General features: G+C 37.9%; 1 protein-coding gene across 1 annotated transcript in view; it reads left to right on the forward strand.

Annotated features, from left to right (window-relative positions):
- Positions 1-3,317: 3,317 nt before the first annotated feature.
- The window catches only part of LOC107551317 (retinoic acid receptor gamma-like), a 36,306-nt gene continuing 20,928 nt past the window's right edge, over positions 3,318-18,695 (forward strand). The window contains exons 1-2 of the mRNA XM_016232875.1: positions 3,318-3,423; positions 16,341-16,725. Coding sequence (XP_016088361.1) covers positions 16,569-16,725 — 157 coding nt within the window. The 5' untranslated portion in view covers positions 3,318-3,423; positions 16,341-16,568. The remainder of the gene's footprint in view (positions 3,424-16,340; positions 16,726-18,695) is intronic.

Below are 18,695 nucleotides of genomic sequence, written 5' to 3' on the forward strand. Positions count from 1 at the left end.
AGAAACTGACACCCAGAAGAAGGCGGGTGGTAACTGAGAGGGGCTGGAGAGATGCTATAGGAGGAGACGTGTAGCAGGATAGAGCTGAAGCAGTGGAGGGGGCAGAGAGAGGGAAACTTAAGCTTTCTGGCCCTGATTTTCCATCCCTAAAGGCATTCTGTGGTTTCTAAAAAAAGGCCTGTATATTTGAAGTATCGCATCACGTGACCAGGGTTGTATTTATGAATCAAAGTTCCGTGATTTCTGAGAGAAAGACAGAGAACGAGAGAAAAAGCAGAGAGAGCAACAAGTAATAGGCAACAACAGGGGGACGCTTTACTGTGCACAAAACTACAACGGCTGTAAAGAAGACATGCGTGGCAAAGAACGTTTGATTGAAAGAGGGAGGGCAAGAACGCCAGAGAGCGAATGAGGAGGTAGAGTGAGTGGTGGTGGAGGGGGGAGCGAAAGAGAAAAGGCGGAATGCAACAGGCTTCTTTATTCACACAGAGAGACACATCTGACTTATACAAGTCAACCTAGCTGCTCTCATACACTCAGTTCAAGCTTCCCCTCCAGACCTTCAATCACCACATCAGGTAAGTCTGATCTCCACCATGCTTTAACAGACCACAAAGAAATACGTTTAGAAAGTTTCAGAAGAGTTTTATTTTCATTTACAGCTTTTCCCTCTGGAATAAAGCCCTACTCATGAAAACGAAAGAGACTGAGAAAGACATGTTAGAGCAAGAATAAATTAGCGCCCAAACTCTAGAATAATCTGCCTAACACTGTTCGGGAGGCAGACACACTCTGTCAGTTTAAATATAGATTAAAGACCCATCTCTTTAACCTGGCTTACACATTTACACACTTACACATTTATATTACTCAAACCCGTTAAAGGATTGTTAGGCTGCATTAATTAGGTCAATCAAAACTGGGAATACTTCCAATAACATACGATGTACTTGTTACATCGTAAGAAGAATGGCATCTACGCTAATATTAGTCTGTTCCTTTCTTATTCTGAGGTCACCATAGCCACCAGATCTAGTCCGTATCCAGCCCAGATGGTGGATCAGCACCTAGAGACGACCTCTACAGCCCTGAATTTCAGCGGAGACCAGGACAACTAGATGAGCCCCAGAAACAGATCCCCAGTGAAGGCCTTGTCTTCTAGACGGCCACCGGGACAAGACTACAGGAACCAGATTAGTCCTCTGCACAATCTAACTTTGCTGCAGCATGGATCAACCTGCTGGTTCGTCTGGCCGGAGGAGAACTGGCCCGCCGACTGAGTCTGGTTTCTCGCAAGGTTTTTTCTCCATTCTGTCACTGATGGAGTTTTGGTTCCTTGCTGCTGTCGCCTCTGGCTTGCTTAGTTGGGGACACTTAATTTCCAGCGATATCGTCGACTTGATTGCACAGATACTATTTAAACTGAACTGAGCTGGACGATAACATCCCTGAATTCAATGAAAATTGAGTGTTTACTATTGTCCTTTTGCATTGACACACTATTTTCCTATTTTGATACTGTAAAGCTGCTTTGACACAATCTGTATTGTTAAAAGTGCTATATAAATAAAGGTGACTTGACTAATTGATTATCGTATTTTCATCTTTTCTCTTCCTCTTTATTTTTTTATACTTTCACATCACTCTACTAAAACATTTTTTTTTTTACTTTTCATATAAAATATTTGTATACTTATTAGTACATGTAGAAATTTAAAGGTAAGACTTTACAATAAAGTGTTATTAGTAATGCATTAACTAACAATAAGTGTTACATTTGTTCTAGTATTTATTAATCTTGATTAAAATTAATAAAAATACAGCTATTCATTGTTAAACTGTGTCAGTTTAAGTCCATGAAATAACACCAGATACAACTAAACAACTTTTACAGTACCTGTAATGAGTTGCATAGTTCATTTTTTATTTTTTGTTAATCTGATCTCTGAACAGTCTGCTTCATGATTGCAGTGTTCTCAAAGGGCCAGTGCCAATCAAAGAGTTCATTATCTGGAAACAGTCGCTTTACAAACATTGATTGTGACATGCCCACAGAGCACCATCCGTGTGTGCATGAGTGATGACATAAAGGTTTATTTCACATTTATGTGTGTGGTTGCATGTTTAATATAGCTTTCATTGCGGATTTAGGACTCTAGCATGTCTATAAAACAGCAATGAAATGCAAGAGCAAGAATGAAAGAAATAGTTCTGACCAAAATAAAAAAGTGTATTAACTTTCATGTCATTCCAAAAACAAGACTTTATATTTTCTGTAGAACACTAAAGGAGAAATGTTGAAGATCTAAATATTCTCCATGGTTAAAAAAGAATGCAAAACATTATATAACTATCATAAAAATTATCCTTACAGCTGTGTTATGTTCCAGTTTTCTGAAGTCATAGAAAAGTCAAGGTTTTTATTATTATTATTATTATTTGACATATTTGATTGGAATCTGATCATATTAAATGTGAACCATTCATACATATGTGCTTTGAAATCCTATTCAAATCAAATTTCTCAAAATCAGTTTCACTGAAAAGTTCTTTGGGGAACCCACAATGGTTCTTCTATGGCAAAACCCCCTATTTGGAACCTTCATTTTTAAGACTGTAATTCAGTGGAAAGAGTGACATGAGATTTGTTGAGAAATACAATAGCCACAATATCTAGTAGAAACATGAAAGGTATGAAAAAAAACTGACTTAAAGGAAGACAATAGACAAAAGAAACCATGATGGCATGAGAGCAAATGGAGGGAAAATAATTAGGGGGAAGAGAAAAGCAGAGCAAGCAGTTTGACGAGCAAACGTGGAAGGAGATGGAAGGATAATAGGATGTAGAAACTGACACCCAGAAGAAGGCGGGTGGTAACTGAGAGGGGCTGGAGAGATGCTATAGGAGGAGACGTGTAGCAGGATAGAGCTGAAGCAGTGGAGGGGGCAGAGAGAGGGAAACTTAAGCTTTCTGGCCCTGATTTTCCATCCCTAAAGGCATTCTGTGGTTTCTAAAAAAAGGCCTGTATATTTGAAGTATCGCATCACGTGACCAGGGTTGTATTTATGAATCAAAGTTCCGTGATTTCTGAGAGAAAGACAGAGAACGAGAGAAAAAGCAGAGAGAGCAACAAGTAATAGGCAACAACAGGGGGACGCTTTACTGTGCACAAAACTACAACGGCTGTAAAGAAGACATGCGTGGCAAAGAACGTTTGATTGAAAGAGGGAGGGCAAGAACGCCAGAGAGCGAATGAGGAGGTAGAGTGAGTGGTGGTGGAGGGGGGAGCGAAAGAGAAAAGGCGGAATGCAACAGGCTTCTTTATTCACACAGAGAGACACATCTGACTTATACAAGTCAACCTAGCTGCTCTCATACACTCAGTTCAAGCTTCCCCTCCAGACCTTCAATCACCACATCAGGTAAGTCTGATCTCCACCATGCTTTAACAGACCACAAAGAAATACGTTTAGAAAGTTTCAGAAGAGTTTTATTTTCATTTACAGCTTTTCCCTCTGGAATAAAGCCCTACTCATGAAAACGAAAGAGACTGAGAAAGACATGTTAGAGCAAGAATAAATGTGTTGTAAAGGTAATCCCTGCAAACAGATCTGTATGTGTAGTAGTTTGGGATTTTCTGTTGATGACATTGAACTTAAGTCAAGGTTAGAGATATTGAATGAATTTTTTTCTTTTCATGAATTTGCCTGGATTGTGCGTCTGTAATGTTTTTGTGTGCCATTACGTGTAGCGGAATTGGATGTTACATGTCAATGAAAACGTCTTATCAAGATCATCATGTTCAGACATTGATGAAATCAACAGAAACAGCTTCAACCTGCTGCTAGGAAATGCTGAAGTTCTCAAAACGTCCCCGATACACCAAACAGTGCTTATTTGGGGTTCGCTACTATAGAATGCAACAATTCAGATGTTCTGATGAAACTTTATTTTATGACAGGGATATTATGAAATTTGATTTGTGTATATATTTTTTTCAACTTTTCTGCAGTCATGAGGTGACTTGTTTACATGGTGTTTCACTGAGCAAGTGATAAGGTTTTAAGGAAGGATTTCTAAAATTCTGGTCAGAAAATATCTGAAGATTTGCTGCCAGTGTAAAAAAAAATGCATCATCTGGTCAAAACAGTCAGCTGGTGATTTGTGCCTCATCAAAGCAAGAGCTGTTTGTCTCTTCTAAATTTGTCAAATGCTTGCTTAACCTTTACACACACTGACTATATCCACTACAGAACAATAGGCTTCTGATGAACGTCGTGTTTCGATTTGACTGTAGCCGTAATGACGCAATATTCCAAATCATACTCTCACATGCACAGATTCATGTATAAATATTCTGGGTAGTTAAGAAAACATAGTTATTTTCCCTTTCTTTGCTTGATGTCCTTTAAAAAAAAAAAGTTGAGTAAATTGTAGTGATTAGGGTTGTTATTATTTTTTATTATTAAATGCATTAATATCACAAGTGGACAGGTGTGAGCTTGTCAATAGCTTTGCTGAAGGTTATGTAAACACCTTAAACACGTAATTATCCAAATACAATGGAAATATTAAAATCAGCTGTTTTGAATATCATGAGTGATAAAATGTTTGTGTTGAGATTGCTCTTGCTTCCTTATTGGAACTATGTTGTGTGTTTGTACAGAGCGGTCAGGAAAGAACCACTCCATACCCGTTCAGATGACCTCCCAATGGAAAGATCAGAATTGAGATCACTTTTAATTGTTTCTCCTAAACAATGAGATGAATAAGGCTCAGATAGAGAATTCTGCTCCTTCCCCTCCAGTAATCTCATGAGTTTTAGAAGAGACCTCCAAAATATCTCCAAAATACCTCAAACCTTTTTCATATCTCTGTAGTCTTGCTGTATGCCAAGAATGGCCTTGTTTGCATCTATTTTTTATTTATTTATTTGTTTCCAAGGAATTTGTTTGAATGAATAATACATGATTGCGATCTCCAGTAAATTTCCAAAGTTTTGAAACAGCAACCTCTGATCAGTGAATTTTCCCTCAAGGCTCTTAAAAATTAAGATGGCAATGCAATGGCAGACAGGTTTTACATCCGAGAACTCTGTACGTTCCACTTTTTATTTTTTTAGAAAATCATCTATTTGCTGCTGCTGTAAAGAGCCCTGTAACAACACTGATTTGAAGAGCCGAACATCCTAATACATTTTATTTTTTAAAGTGTGGAGTAAACAATGCCATATCATGTACCACCCACATATTTAATGATCTCCAAAAGCGTGAAGTAGGTTTTAGCTCACAGAATTTTCTTGTCACAGCCTGTTGCGCTGTGTGCAGCCATAGCTTTCATGGGTTTTCGTCAGCATTTATTTGGCTAACACACACTTTCATTAGTTGTGTAAGGGACTCGCCAGATATGTATATACAGTGGGTACGGAAAGTATTCAGACCCCCTTACATTTTTCACTCTTTGTTATATTGCAGCCATTTGCTAAAATCATTTAAGTTAATTTTTTTTCCTCATTAATGTACACACAGCACCCCATATTGACAGAAAAACACAGAATTGTTGACATTTATGCAGATTTATTAAAAAAGAAAAACTGAAATATCACATGGTCCTAAGTATTCAGACCCTTTGCTCAGTATTTAGTGTACATTAATGAGGAAAAAAATTGAACAAATGATTTTAGCAAATGGCTGCAATATAACAAAGAGTGAAAAATTTAAGGGGGTCTGAATACTTTCCGTACCCACTGTATTTAGACCTGCTCAAAAACATCTGAACAAAATCTTTGTTGACCACAAACGATATACAATATCAGGTGTTTGTATGCCATGTGTTAATGTGGCATACAGTATGTACAGTAAAAAGATTAAAGTTAAAGGGGTGGTTGATTGCGATTTCACTTTTTTAACGTTAGTTAGTGTGTAATGTTGCTGTTTGAGCATAAGAGAAATAGGCCTTTTGTGTACACAGAAAAAGTCTTAGATCTTAGATCCAACAAAAGGGTTGCGTTTATAATTTTTGTTCCTATATGAATCGCGATTCTGTCTTCTAAGGATTCTAATGATTCACAAGTTTCAAAATGAATGTTCTAAAGCAGCGGTTCTTAATACTGTTCCTCGCGTCCCCCTGCTCTGCACACACTCTGCATCTCTCTCTCTCTCTCTCTCTCTCTCATTCAGCTCAGCTCCAAAAATGAACTGTTCCAATTATACACTTATTTTCACATAGCTATGAGAAGCGTTAAACATGGTTTGCAGTTGCCCTGCTGTATTAAAGCATTAATCAGGATAAAACCGTGTATATTAAAAGCTAACAGAAGCAGTAGCATTTACAAATAACAGCGTATCTAAAAGTATGAGACAACAACGAACAAAAAACATAGGCCTACCATTAAAAGCCGTGCTTGCACCGGTTCTGCACGATCCTCTTCAATAATATCCTCTGCTTCTCAATCGGGCTCAAACTGATAAGCGATATTAGGGTGACCATACATGCCATTTTCCCAGGACGCGTCCTGGCCAGGATTTCTATACTGCCTAAAATATGTAGGTTTTGGCTTTGTTTGCGTGTGCAGACCAATCGGTGTATGACATCAAAATACCTCGAGAGTATTTTGAAAGCATAAGGAACCGTCTGTATGGTATTTTGATGTCATACACCGAACGGTCTGCACACGCAAACAAAGCCAAAACCTAGATATTTTAGGCAATATAGAAAACCTGGCCAGGACGCGTCCTGGGAAAATGGCACGTATGGTCACCCTAAGCGATATTAACTATGCAGTTGTTTACAATACAACCGGAGCACATGCCGCTGAGGTGAGGGACGGGATGTTTAGATGCGCACTAGAGGCGGTGTAGCCAATCACAACACACTGTGCTAGATAACCAATCAGAGACCATCGCCTATTTCTGAGGGAGGGGCTTCATAAAAGAAGGAAATGATCAGGGTGTTTCTGAGAGAAGGGACAGAGCGGTGTGGAATAAGGGTAAATTATGTGAAAAATAATGCTTTTTTTTTTTTAAACGAAGCATTAACACATGTTAGACTGCACCCCATAAACACAATCAAGCTTAGAAAAAAACCAATGAACCACCCTTTTAAAGATTTTGTGAAGCAAACTCATCAAGACCTGATTGTCCACAACTTAGCCAACACCACGCATAGAAACTAGGCAAATTGACAGAACGATTGCAAAAGCATCTTAAGACTTTTTTTCATTCTACAGTATAATAACAATAATTGTAGTTACTATGCTGATTATGCAGACACTTTGGTTATCAAGGTCAATATAAACAACTGTCTTTGAAAGATAGAGGTTTGCTTGTGTACTGGTCTCTGTGTGTGCATGCATCTGGTTTATAATGAAAACTCTTTAGGCTTATATGTATCATTGGCTTAAATGTGTGGATTATTTACATTGTGATTTAAATTAAAAGTCATGCCCTGAAACCATCATCATATGGCTGAGCTGAGATTAAATGCAGTCATGTTCATAAATAAACACCATAAATCCTGATCGACAGAGCAAATGTTCGCAGTATGGAAATGATTTATACTGATAAACACACCTTAAAATAATTTGTAAACTGAACGCTTCTTTTAAATTGTGTTCATGAGGTGCACAAGCACAATAATTAGGGCATGCATGTGTGATTTATAGCTCATCAGTCAATCTGTCAGCGTGATGTCTTTGTTCGTCTTACTGGCATGGTTGGTCTAGTCTAGCTGCACCTTAAACGCATTGCTCCTGTTTGCTCCGGTGCAGTGTTTGTGTGTGATTGACAGACAGAAAGCGAGAGAGCACTCTCTATTTAAATACTTTAACTGCACCTCCCTCCATTTCTTATTGTTCTCAGCTTTTTGTGAATGACAGTTCCTTCAGGCAGAGAATGCTGTCTGTTTCTCGGCTTCTCACCGTCTCTGCTTGTCTGTCAATTCTGAGCAGCTTCCATCAACCCCTTTCTTTTACTTCTGTATGTGTCACGTAAGACACACATTTACCTATAGTTATAAGCAGCATAGGAATCCATTGCTTTATATATATATATATATATATATATATAAGTAATTACCCTAACCTAACTCACATACCACAGCCCTACCCATAAAAAGTTCACTTTTATAAAATAATAAAATAAAAACACCATGTATGACGGAAATTATGAAAAGGACGTATTATCAGACTGAGCTACCTTCTGCAGCCAATTTGTTTCACACAGCACATCCAGAACCACCTGACAGAGGAAACTGAGCAGGTAATACAATAGTGAAGTTCACTGCAGATGGTATAATTCATGGAGAGGAGCTACATAATTCATGCAGAAGTTGTGTAGAAGTGTTCTCCATATGTGCTGGCAGTCTGCACCGGGCCCGTGTTAATACTTTACTGCTGCCGCATCCGCAGTGCATTTAGATTGATTATTTGTGAGAAAGATGGTGAGAAATAGAGAAAAGGAAACATACAACAGTTGGTGGAGATGCCGAGAAAAGAACAAAGGGAGTGACTCGAACCATTTGGAATTTTTAAAACAGTTTACATGCGACTTATTAGAGAAATGTGTTGGGTTGAGACATAACAGATGATATGCTTATGAGGTGAAAACTGTCCTGACGTTCTCTTTTTTTAAAACTATATATATATATATATATATATATATATATATATATATATATATATATATATCTATGAAGCAATTAAAACTTTTAATTAAAAGAGTAGGAGCTTAATGTGTCTAACTCAAACAAAATCCACAGCAGTAGACAAAGATGCAATTTAGCTCACTGTGTTGAGTGTGTGTTAGTACCTGGCCACAATCTCAATTAGACGTGACCTCTGACCCACACTCGTTGCTCCAGGCACTAAAAGGTGACTACAGCCGGGACCTTTCAACTATTGGGGTCAACCAACAGAATCTGGTCAATATAACGGCACCATTGTGTGGTTCATAGTCAAAGAAGTTGTCATCTGTGTCAGAAATTGCTATATTACAAGCAGTTTAACTCATTTTATAAATGCTGAATGATTATTCAAAGATCTGGATGTGGATTGTGCATTTCAGATTTGAAATTAGACCTCTGGTCTTGCTCTAAAGTGAGAAATTTGATTATCAGAATTATTTGTGCTGCAGTGTCAGGTCAGAGTCTTTTTATGGAAGAACACAAATGAAGATGTGAATGCTTGGCCGGCGCATCGAAATAACGTGCATTAACAAATACTAACAAAAATGAGTACTCAGAGGTGGCTTAGTTACTTTCAAATGACAGTGTTATTACATAAATAACAGTTGCACTTTATTTTACAGCAAGTGCTCTTATGTGTACTTATAATGTACTTACCTAAGAAAGTAATGGGTAATATAAGGTAAGGGTTAAGGTTAACTTTAGGTTAGGTTCAGGTTTACTACCTAGTTGTTACACAGTTACTGTAACTATTATAATAAGTACAGAGTATGTACATGTGGAATAAAGTGCTGCCTAGTTACACATGAACAACTTTTTAAGTTGCTCTGGAATGACAGTAGTTGCCCTCCGTAACCTGAATGTAGAAGACAGGTAATGTTAATAGCTATTGTAGCACCCCTAGCAAAGCCAGAAGCATGTGCATTTACATACTTTTGAAGAGTGCGTTTCAGGTCTTAAAGGTCCACTTACTCACCATCATGTTGTTCCAAACCTGTATGACTTTCTTTTTTTTCAGATAACTCAAAAGAAGAATTTCTGTTGGGTCCAAAACATGCTCATTAACTTGGACCCTGTTAACTTTAAGTGTAAAGGCGAAAAACACATATTTTTTAACTGTAACGACATGAGGGTGAGTTAATAATGACATCATTTTGAATGTTTGGTTGGACTATGATTTTGATGAGCATGTTCGCTGTACCAGGAGAGCTCCTTACTGGTGTCAACTAACTGTATACAATATTGAGGCCATTACGAATATTTACGAATATTCTGACCACTTTTTACTACACAGCCAACGACATAATGACGTTCATAAATTGAAGTTATTGTGCACCAACAGTGACCGCACTCATAAAAATCTTTGGAGGGAGAGAAGTCTTGTGATCCAGTTTATTAGAGGATGGAAACTTAAGCCATTACCTGGATCTGTATGTTTTAGTTTGCTTTAAGTTTGGAGCGTCATGTGTAAAATTTAAAGCCTTAAAGCGTATGCATGCTGAGTCTAAAATGTGCATGCACATGTGTGAACATTCTTGAGCTGTCTCACACCTGTGTGCATGGACATTTAAATGCGCTGGTTTCGTGAAATATGTGACTCTCAATTTTGACACATGCACGCTTGTGTACAATAATAGCCATCTGTATTTGCTGAGCCCGTAGGCATGCATGTGAAAATCCCCGCCTTGCATATGTGTGTTAATATGTCTGTGTTTTAATGCACCACATCCTTTGGTTTGAAGTTCACAACCTCCCTCAAGGCACCTTGATTTATGGCTCATATTTCAGCAATGCAATTATTCCCTCTTAGTTCATGTTTTTCCAGACGTGATTTGCCTTTGCGGCTGTTCATCGTTTCTTCGGGGAACTGCAGGGCTCTTGTTGGAGGTGCCAAACCCCATTCATTAGCACGCATCAAAGACAAGCTCTCTCGAACCTGGAGCAAAGTCAGCTTTTGTCACACATGGCAATGACCAGGTGCTGAGGCAGACCTTTTTAAAATCCACGTTCATAGTGACATAAAGACCTTGTTTAACATGAACAGATCGTTTGGTGTTGAATTGTAGTGCCCAAGCAGCACTGCTCAAATCCAAAGAGAGCACTTCATGAATACAGAACTGTTAATTTATGACGAATGTATGCCATTCTGTGCCAGAGTATTACATATAGTGTTATGTCATAAGATTGCCTTTCTTTGAAAATATTCCTCAGAAGGTAAATTAACGCATGCAGTTTATGAGTCTATAGAAGATTGCGTGTTTTGTTGGCCAGGAAAACTATTACAATTTTCTCCCCACTCTTTCATTACACACTAGATGTGTCTGACCGAGTCCAAAATGTTATTTTTACTGCTAATTGGATGTTCCTACACAAAGTCATAAATTATGAGGACTACAGAGCAATTAACAGTCAGTAAAATGGGTTCTGCATTGTTTAGTTTTTGGTTTGCTTTCAAAGAGCATGTCACTGTTATGACAACATTTTAATCTCATTCGGCTCAGTAGACTTAAAGTTGAAGAGTGTAATTTCTGTGCCAATAGTGTCACCACATACAACTGCATGCATAAATAAGTAAATCAAATAAAATAATAATTTTCACACAAGTTTCCTGGACATTCCCCATGTATTCCATTGGTCAGCCAAACAGAAAGTCCCGTCTCTAATTCACGCCATTGGTTGAGCCTGTGTTGCTGTGTTGAACCGGTCAGGATGCTCAAACAAAAATAGACAGATTTTGATAGATCCAGTTTTCAGGATGGCAAACACCCAATAGAGGGCTTTTTATGTGGTATAAACAAAATAGTCCACAAAAGAGGAAATGTATCATTTAAACCAACGTCAGCCATAAAAGTGTTACCTTAAAGTCACATTGTGCTCACTGGACATCACACTTACCGTTGGTCATTTAGATACTCCTATCCAAATTGGCTTACAAATGAACATCACAAGCATTTCTCATGCCAGCAATATTTACATATGGCAATGCCACGTTTCAGAAGTAGTAGTAGTACTACAGAAAGCTGAAAGCAGAGTAGTAAACCTGGTAACATAAAGTAGCCGAGTTTCTTTTAGCTTTAGTTTTTGTCAATAGTTTTCTGTGATGAGGACATGCCATGCCACCTGTCCATGTTGGCATCTACCTGTTTTGGCTAAATACTACTAAGGCTACGTTTACACGACAGCGATGTAGTAAAAAACTGAAAAGTTTTTCCCTTGTGTTTTAAAAAATTTGATGTATAAAACACGACAACGTTTTCAAAACGACTCACGTTTACACATATCTGCGAAAACGGCCAAAAACGCTGTATTACGTATGCCAGGCCAGTAGTTGGCGCTGTCACCTTGTTAGTAAACAGTACCTGTAGAGAAGTGACGATTATATGTTGTATATTGTAATATTGGTGAAGTAAATTCACACTTTGCTGAAGAAGCTTTGGCAAACTCTTGAGCAGCAACAACAGTACTATGTACTCCGCCATTGTTGTGTATGTTTGTTCGCGCTTGCCTTTAAAATCGACACGTACTGCGCATGTATACACACATAACACGTACTACGCACGTGCATGACGTCACCGTTTTCAAAGATTCCCGTTTTGGGTGTTTACACGGAAACGACAACAGTGCCGTTTTCAAAAACTTGCACTTTGAAACGTGTTTCAAAAATATGCGTTTTCAGTCCCCAAAATGCCGTTGTCGTGTAAGCGAACAGGCAAAATGCATAAAAGTTTGCAGTTTTTGGCTGAAAACATTGTCGTCTGAATGGCTCCTAAGTGGCAGATCAGTTTTATATCTCAAAACAATTAAACGTGTGTGTGTGTGTGTGTGTGTGTGTGTGTGTGTGCGCGCACCCAGTCTTATCTCCCATTTTTTTATTTTGATAAATAAATAACAAATAATAAATTCTTGTGTAATAGAAATGGAGTTTTATACATTTTAAAGGTTTTTGCTTCACCCATAGATAGATCATCTTTAGTGTTAGGAGTGTAGATATGAGGAGACCAAGCTGTTGACTAAACTATTGGTGAAAAAGAGTGGCTTGAATCTAGTTCACACAACTCTGCGGTGCTGCAAAGGACCTTTGAGGAACCTTTATTTCTAATACTGAAGTGGACATCTTATATTCCAAATGTTAAGGAACATTCATTGATTTTTTATGAAGGATGAGCTGACAGGAAAATTTTATGAGATCTGTTGATTATTTAGAAACATGACCTTCCGCATTGGCCGTGTTTATGCTGTCTTTGTGTTACCCACATGAGATAAATATTTCCCAATACTGCATCATAGAAAGTTTGTGGGCATTACCTCATTACCTCCTCTCTTTATACCCCCTCCCTCTGTTCACGCTGGTAAATGAGAGCAGACCTAGACCAGGCAAACCCTGCCAGGCGGCCCGTCCTATAAATGCAGCATTGAGGCAGGGCACACACAGGCGCTTTTGTTGACAGTGTAAAGGTGCGCACCCTGCGGAGGGCCACAGGAGAGAGCAGACATACAGCCCTGTGTCCATCTGGAGGCTAGGGACATGGGTTAGATGAAAGAAACGTAGAAACTAGATGCTAAGCATGGGTAATGGACCTTAAAGAATTAATTCATTTGGTGAAATGTAGCATTACATCACTTTCTCAGCAATGGATGCTCTGCAGTGAATGGGTGCCGTCAGAATGACAGTTCAAACAGCTGATAAAAACATCACAATAATCCACAAGTAATACACACCACTCCAGTTCATCATTTAAGGGGTTGCGGGGGGAAAAAAGCTGAATGTTTTTTAAGAAACAAATCTTCAAAACTTCAAACCACCTTGTCTGACTAAAATACCATAATAACATTTCCTCCAGTGAAAAAGACATCTCATCTGAATCAGATCAAGCACGTCCAAAACAGCTTTTAACAAATATGTGGGTGGACTTTGATGTGAGAGACAATAGGGGATGGACTTTTTCACTGGAGCATTATGGGATATATGCAGCTTTTCATTGTGTTAATTGCATTACTTTTGTGGATTTTTGTGATGCGTTCATCAGCTGTTTGGACTCTCATTCTGATGGCATCCATTCACTGCATTGATCCACTGGTGAGAAAGTGATGTAATGCTAAATTTCTCCAATTTCTTGGAGATGAATAACATTTTTTGGTGAACCATTTCTTTAATAGCTTATAATTGTACAGAATGTGGTTGGAAAATGGCTTAATGAAGGGGCTACTAATGTAATTAAGTTTAGAGGTTGGTTACGGTTATGATATAACAAATATAATTAGTTTAATATAAAATCAACAAATGTCCCACCATATTATTCTATAAAATAAATGTGTGCATAAAATTGGTAATGTCTTCTTCAAATGCTATTTAAAAGAATCTATATATATATTAATACGGTATATGGTATGCTCTGGGTGAGTGCTGGGTACACTTTTCTTACAAGTCATTAACCCGTATAGGCAGTTCTCCTGTATAACTGCTTGTTATTTCACCGTTTTACTGGGTGAAATAAAACCATTGCTTTTTATATGCTGCAAGACCTCATTCACCCCTAACACACACACACACACACACACACACACACACACTAGAATTCTCCTTATGCCCAATGTGTGTCTAATTAATGAGCAACTACTGCACAATAGAGGAATGTTTCATTCCTAGCTTTGCATTTTCCACTTTTGTTTACTCTTTTGTTCTCATTTTGATCACTTTTTACTTCTAAGTACTTAATAATGATTCTGTTTGATTTTCTGTACTCCTAATACATGTCCATACAAAGCTTTTGCACGCAAAGTCCCATAACTTCTCTTTTCTTTTCTTTTTCACCTTGCATTTTTCTGCTTTTTTCTAAAACACATCTTCATTGTTTTCTTTCATCCTGTTCTGCTTCTTTTTTTATTGTTCTTCTGAGCGCTTTGTTGAAAACATCTTGAAAACTGTCATCTTGAATGAGATGAAGAAACCGCTGAAGACGAAAACATGTCAAGAAGGGGGATTTTCAAAGGACAGCGAGTCAAAAAGGGAGGGATGAAGAAGATATAAGGAATTCAGTTCTGGGGAATTTGGGGCTTAAAATAAAATAAAATAAAATAAAACAAAAAAGGTCATATATATGTCAGTCAGTAAGTACACGGGACAGTGCGGTGTATTTGAATGTAGTTTAGTGTTTGTGTGTGCACGATTAGAGTGGGATTGATTGTTAATGCGTTCTGAAACATGGCCATTCTGCACAGTCCTCACATGTGGAACAGTTTACTGCTGTCCTGCTCCAAATGAGCACAGCCTTACAGAGCAACAGACTGCAATTGAAAGAAAGAACCATGCAGGCTAAGAGACAGACAAAGATAGAGAGAGAATAGTCCACTTATAAGTAGATTAAAAGGAGTGAACTTTATAAATCGTGACTTAATTCAAATCTAAAGTGCAAAAGTTACCAGGTAATGTACCTGTGAAATGAAAACAGTAGATGCCAATGGAAACTCCTTACTATAATACATTTAAAATGTGCAAAACGGCTAACGTAAACACGATTCTTTAAAAATGCAATCCATTACAGTCATGTGTGTCAGTTGAGAAAACTTGTATTTGTAATCTGTATGAAGATATGGAAAGTCAGCTTCACCATTTATGGGTTTGTGCTCTGGAACTTTCCATCAAGTCCTGATGGAGGCAGAAGGAGGGGGTTAGCGAGCGCTGGGTGCCCTCCACCCTGGGCATGTGGCAGTAGAACAGAGGCAGCTTTATTGAGCTGTGTCTCTGATTTAAATCATATGGCATCGCCTGGAATCACTTCGTGGCTTGGAGGCCGTTCAAATGAATGCCCCAACAAGAGACTCGCTCTGTTTCTCCCCCTCATTTCATCTGTTTGTTGGATCTCAATTTCTTTCACAGTGGTTCTCACTAAAGCAAATGGCGTCATGACTGCTTGATTATGATGCTGTGTCTTTTATATCTCAGATGTCTTCAAGGTAAAATGTCTTACCTGAAGAAATATGCACGCAAAATGATTAGAACTCAGAGTTTCAGTGGTTGCTTGTCACTTCTTAAAAGCATGCCATTTACGTGAAATGTGACAACTGATTTGACGGACCTGGCTAAACTGTTCACCAATTCAGCATTTTTGTTTTTCTTTTTTTTTTGGCTTATCCGGCTCAAACCCATTTAGTTGTTTACAGACCTAAGAGCAGAAAACCACATGAAATCTGGCTTTTACAAACCCAGTCCAAACCACATTCATATGTGGTCTGAAATCAGATTGCAATTCCGGTTCTTGGAAATGTGTGTGTTTCAATCTGAATGGTCAGATCTGATTTAGTTTTTTAGTATTTTTCCCCAGACATCCTTTACATTGCAACATCAAATGCACATTACTTAGTGCGTAAAGACTGAGCAAAAAATAAGTAAATTAAGGCGCAACAGTAGAGGGTATATTTTATGGACAAATTTCTATTTTTTACTCTGAAAAAAGAAGATGTAGACAGTTCAAATTCTGCATTATTCTTCTTTATATGTTGATAGCGTTCTTTTCTCTGACGTTGCCTCACCAGTTGGATCCTGACTAATTTTATGAGAAAGCATTGGTCTGACCTCTTGTGCTAAACTGTTGTTAATAGTGCATAGGGGTCAAATTATTTTTAAATGCTATTTTTTTCCTCTTGTGTTTTTCTGCAGGCATCTGTTGGATTACTGTGCATCAATTCTGGATCACTTGCTGAGATCACCTTCCATTCAGTGCTGCGCAAATGTTTATAATGGATTTATGATTGTTGCACACAGCTTAGTAAGAGAACTCCTTTTATAAAAAGTGTCGAAGTGAAAAGATAGAGAAGTGGTAATTTACCATCTCAACGAAAGGACCGTAGGACAGTCTTTAGACACTGAAAGACCGCCATTATCACAATGGCAACCAATAGGGAGAGGCCTATGAGTCATATGACAGGGTTCTACCCCTTTGCCTTCAGTTCAATGCGAAACCACTCCCCCTTTGATCTTCTGGCCAATGGCAGCCTATTTGGACGATTTGGAGCGGACCTTCCCAAAGAGATGGCAGCTCTGTGTGAGTAGCAGACTAATTTCATTTTATGAATAAAACTGGAGCTATTAGTGTGTTCTTTTCTTGTGTTTTTTTTTTTTACAGTAATATTGTGAAATAACTAAACATGAAAAATTATTTTCACTAAAATTGAAAATAACTTTTCTATTTTAATAAATATGTACTTTATTCCTGTGATGGCAAAGGGGGAAAAACAGCTTTAAATCGCAGGAATAAATACAATTTTACATTATATTCACACAGAAAAGTTATTTTAAACTGTAATAATAAATGTCAAAAAACATTAAAAATAGTGTAAATATGTACAGAGTATCTACACACTTAAATTATGCAAATCTTATTTTGTTAAAAGGAAGAGCAAAATAAATGAAGCTAATATAGAAGATTCTACCAGTAAAGTGTGCTTTGAGTTTGTTCAGCTCTGTGTGCTGGTGTGATTCAGGGTTTTTATTCTTGATGTCGGCTGTGTTCAGACATGCACATCCACTGTATGAAACAGACCACATGCCAGTCACCACCTCCTGGAATAATCCTGCGGAAGCACACACACACACACACACACACACACACACAAAAAAAGGCAAATTCAAATCCTTTGCACTCTGAAGAATGCATATAAAAACAAATGTCCATTTATTGCCAGAAAAGAGTGAAAGAGGAGGATACAACTTTGTTCAGCAAACTGAACAAAGATTACATTTCAATGCAAAAATGTTTAATGTATGATACCTGGGATACTGCTTCTTTTTTTGTCTTCCTGAGAGATAAAAAGTAGTAAAAGTAAAATAGTTGTCAACAGTGCTTCTACTATCCTGTGTGATTATCTCATTATGTGGTGCCTTCATACACAGATGCTCCATTAGCTCCATTTAATAAGAGATAACATCTACCCATCCCTCAATCTATCCTTTCTTCTTTCAGAGTGGGAACATACAGAGGGAGAGACAGAGAGGCAGGTGGGCTAGACGGGTGGGACAGTCTGTTCTTTAAATAGCTGATCACTCAATTGTTTGCATCCTAAACAACAGACTATTTTAAAGCTTCAGCCGGGACACAAGGATACGATTTCTACGTGTATGTCAGCCGGGACACAAGGATACGTTTTCTACGTGTATTTACGCTTTGATTTGAACGAAAACAGTGCATCCGTGTGGCGCGGCTGACACAGAAGAGCGTACGCTGCTTGCATTCAGCAGATATTCTCCAAAATGGCGCTACGGTGATGCGGAGAGACACAGAGGAGACGAATTGTTGAATAAAGTCGTTATTTTTGTTTTCGTCGCATACAAAAAGTATTCTCGACGCTTCATAATGTTACGGTTGAACCACTGATGGCAGATGGACTATTCTGATGATGTCTTTCATACTTTTCTGGACCTTGACAGTGTTATTTACTTGACAGTAACAAGCCTCCCGGTTTTCATCCAAAATATCTTAAATTGTGTTCTGAAGAGGAACGAAGCTTTTAGGGGTTTGGAACGACATGGGGGTAAGTGATTAATTTTCATTTTGGGGTGGAGTATCCCTTTAAGCCTAATATTTTTCGATAGGATTCCATCCCTATGAATTGAAACAAACGATCTACTTCATTTGCATAACTATGGTGCGCTGACAGTATAGTTTGATATCATTAGTGTACATAGAAGTCTTTGAAATGTATATTTATCATTACATTTTTTACTTTTATAGACCTCATTAAGACATAAACCATCTAGACAGGATTAAATACAACCCCAAATCCAGGAAAAGTTTTTTAAAACGCAATAACATTTTGTAAAATGCAATATAATCAAGATCTTATAATACAATCGTAATTCTTTTTAATCTTTATTTGATTGACAAAAGTGCAAAGAAAATATTTTCAATGTTTTTACTGACCAAATAAACTGCAATCTGTAAATATAAGCAAATTGGGACAGAGGCACATTTAACACTGTGTCACATCAGCTTTCCTTTTAATTACAATGTTTAAT

This window comes from Sinocyclocheilus grahami, unplaced genomic scaffold, assembly GCF_001515645.1.
Source record: "Sinocyclocheilus grahami isolate Dianchi unplaced genomic scaffold, SAMN03320097.WGS_v1.1 scaffold420.1, whole genome shotgun sequence".
In the NCBI taxonomy this organism is placed as follows: Eukaryota; Metazoa; Chordata; class Actinopteri; order Cypriniformes; family Cyprinidae; genus Sinocyclocheilus; species Sinocyclocheilus grahami.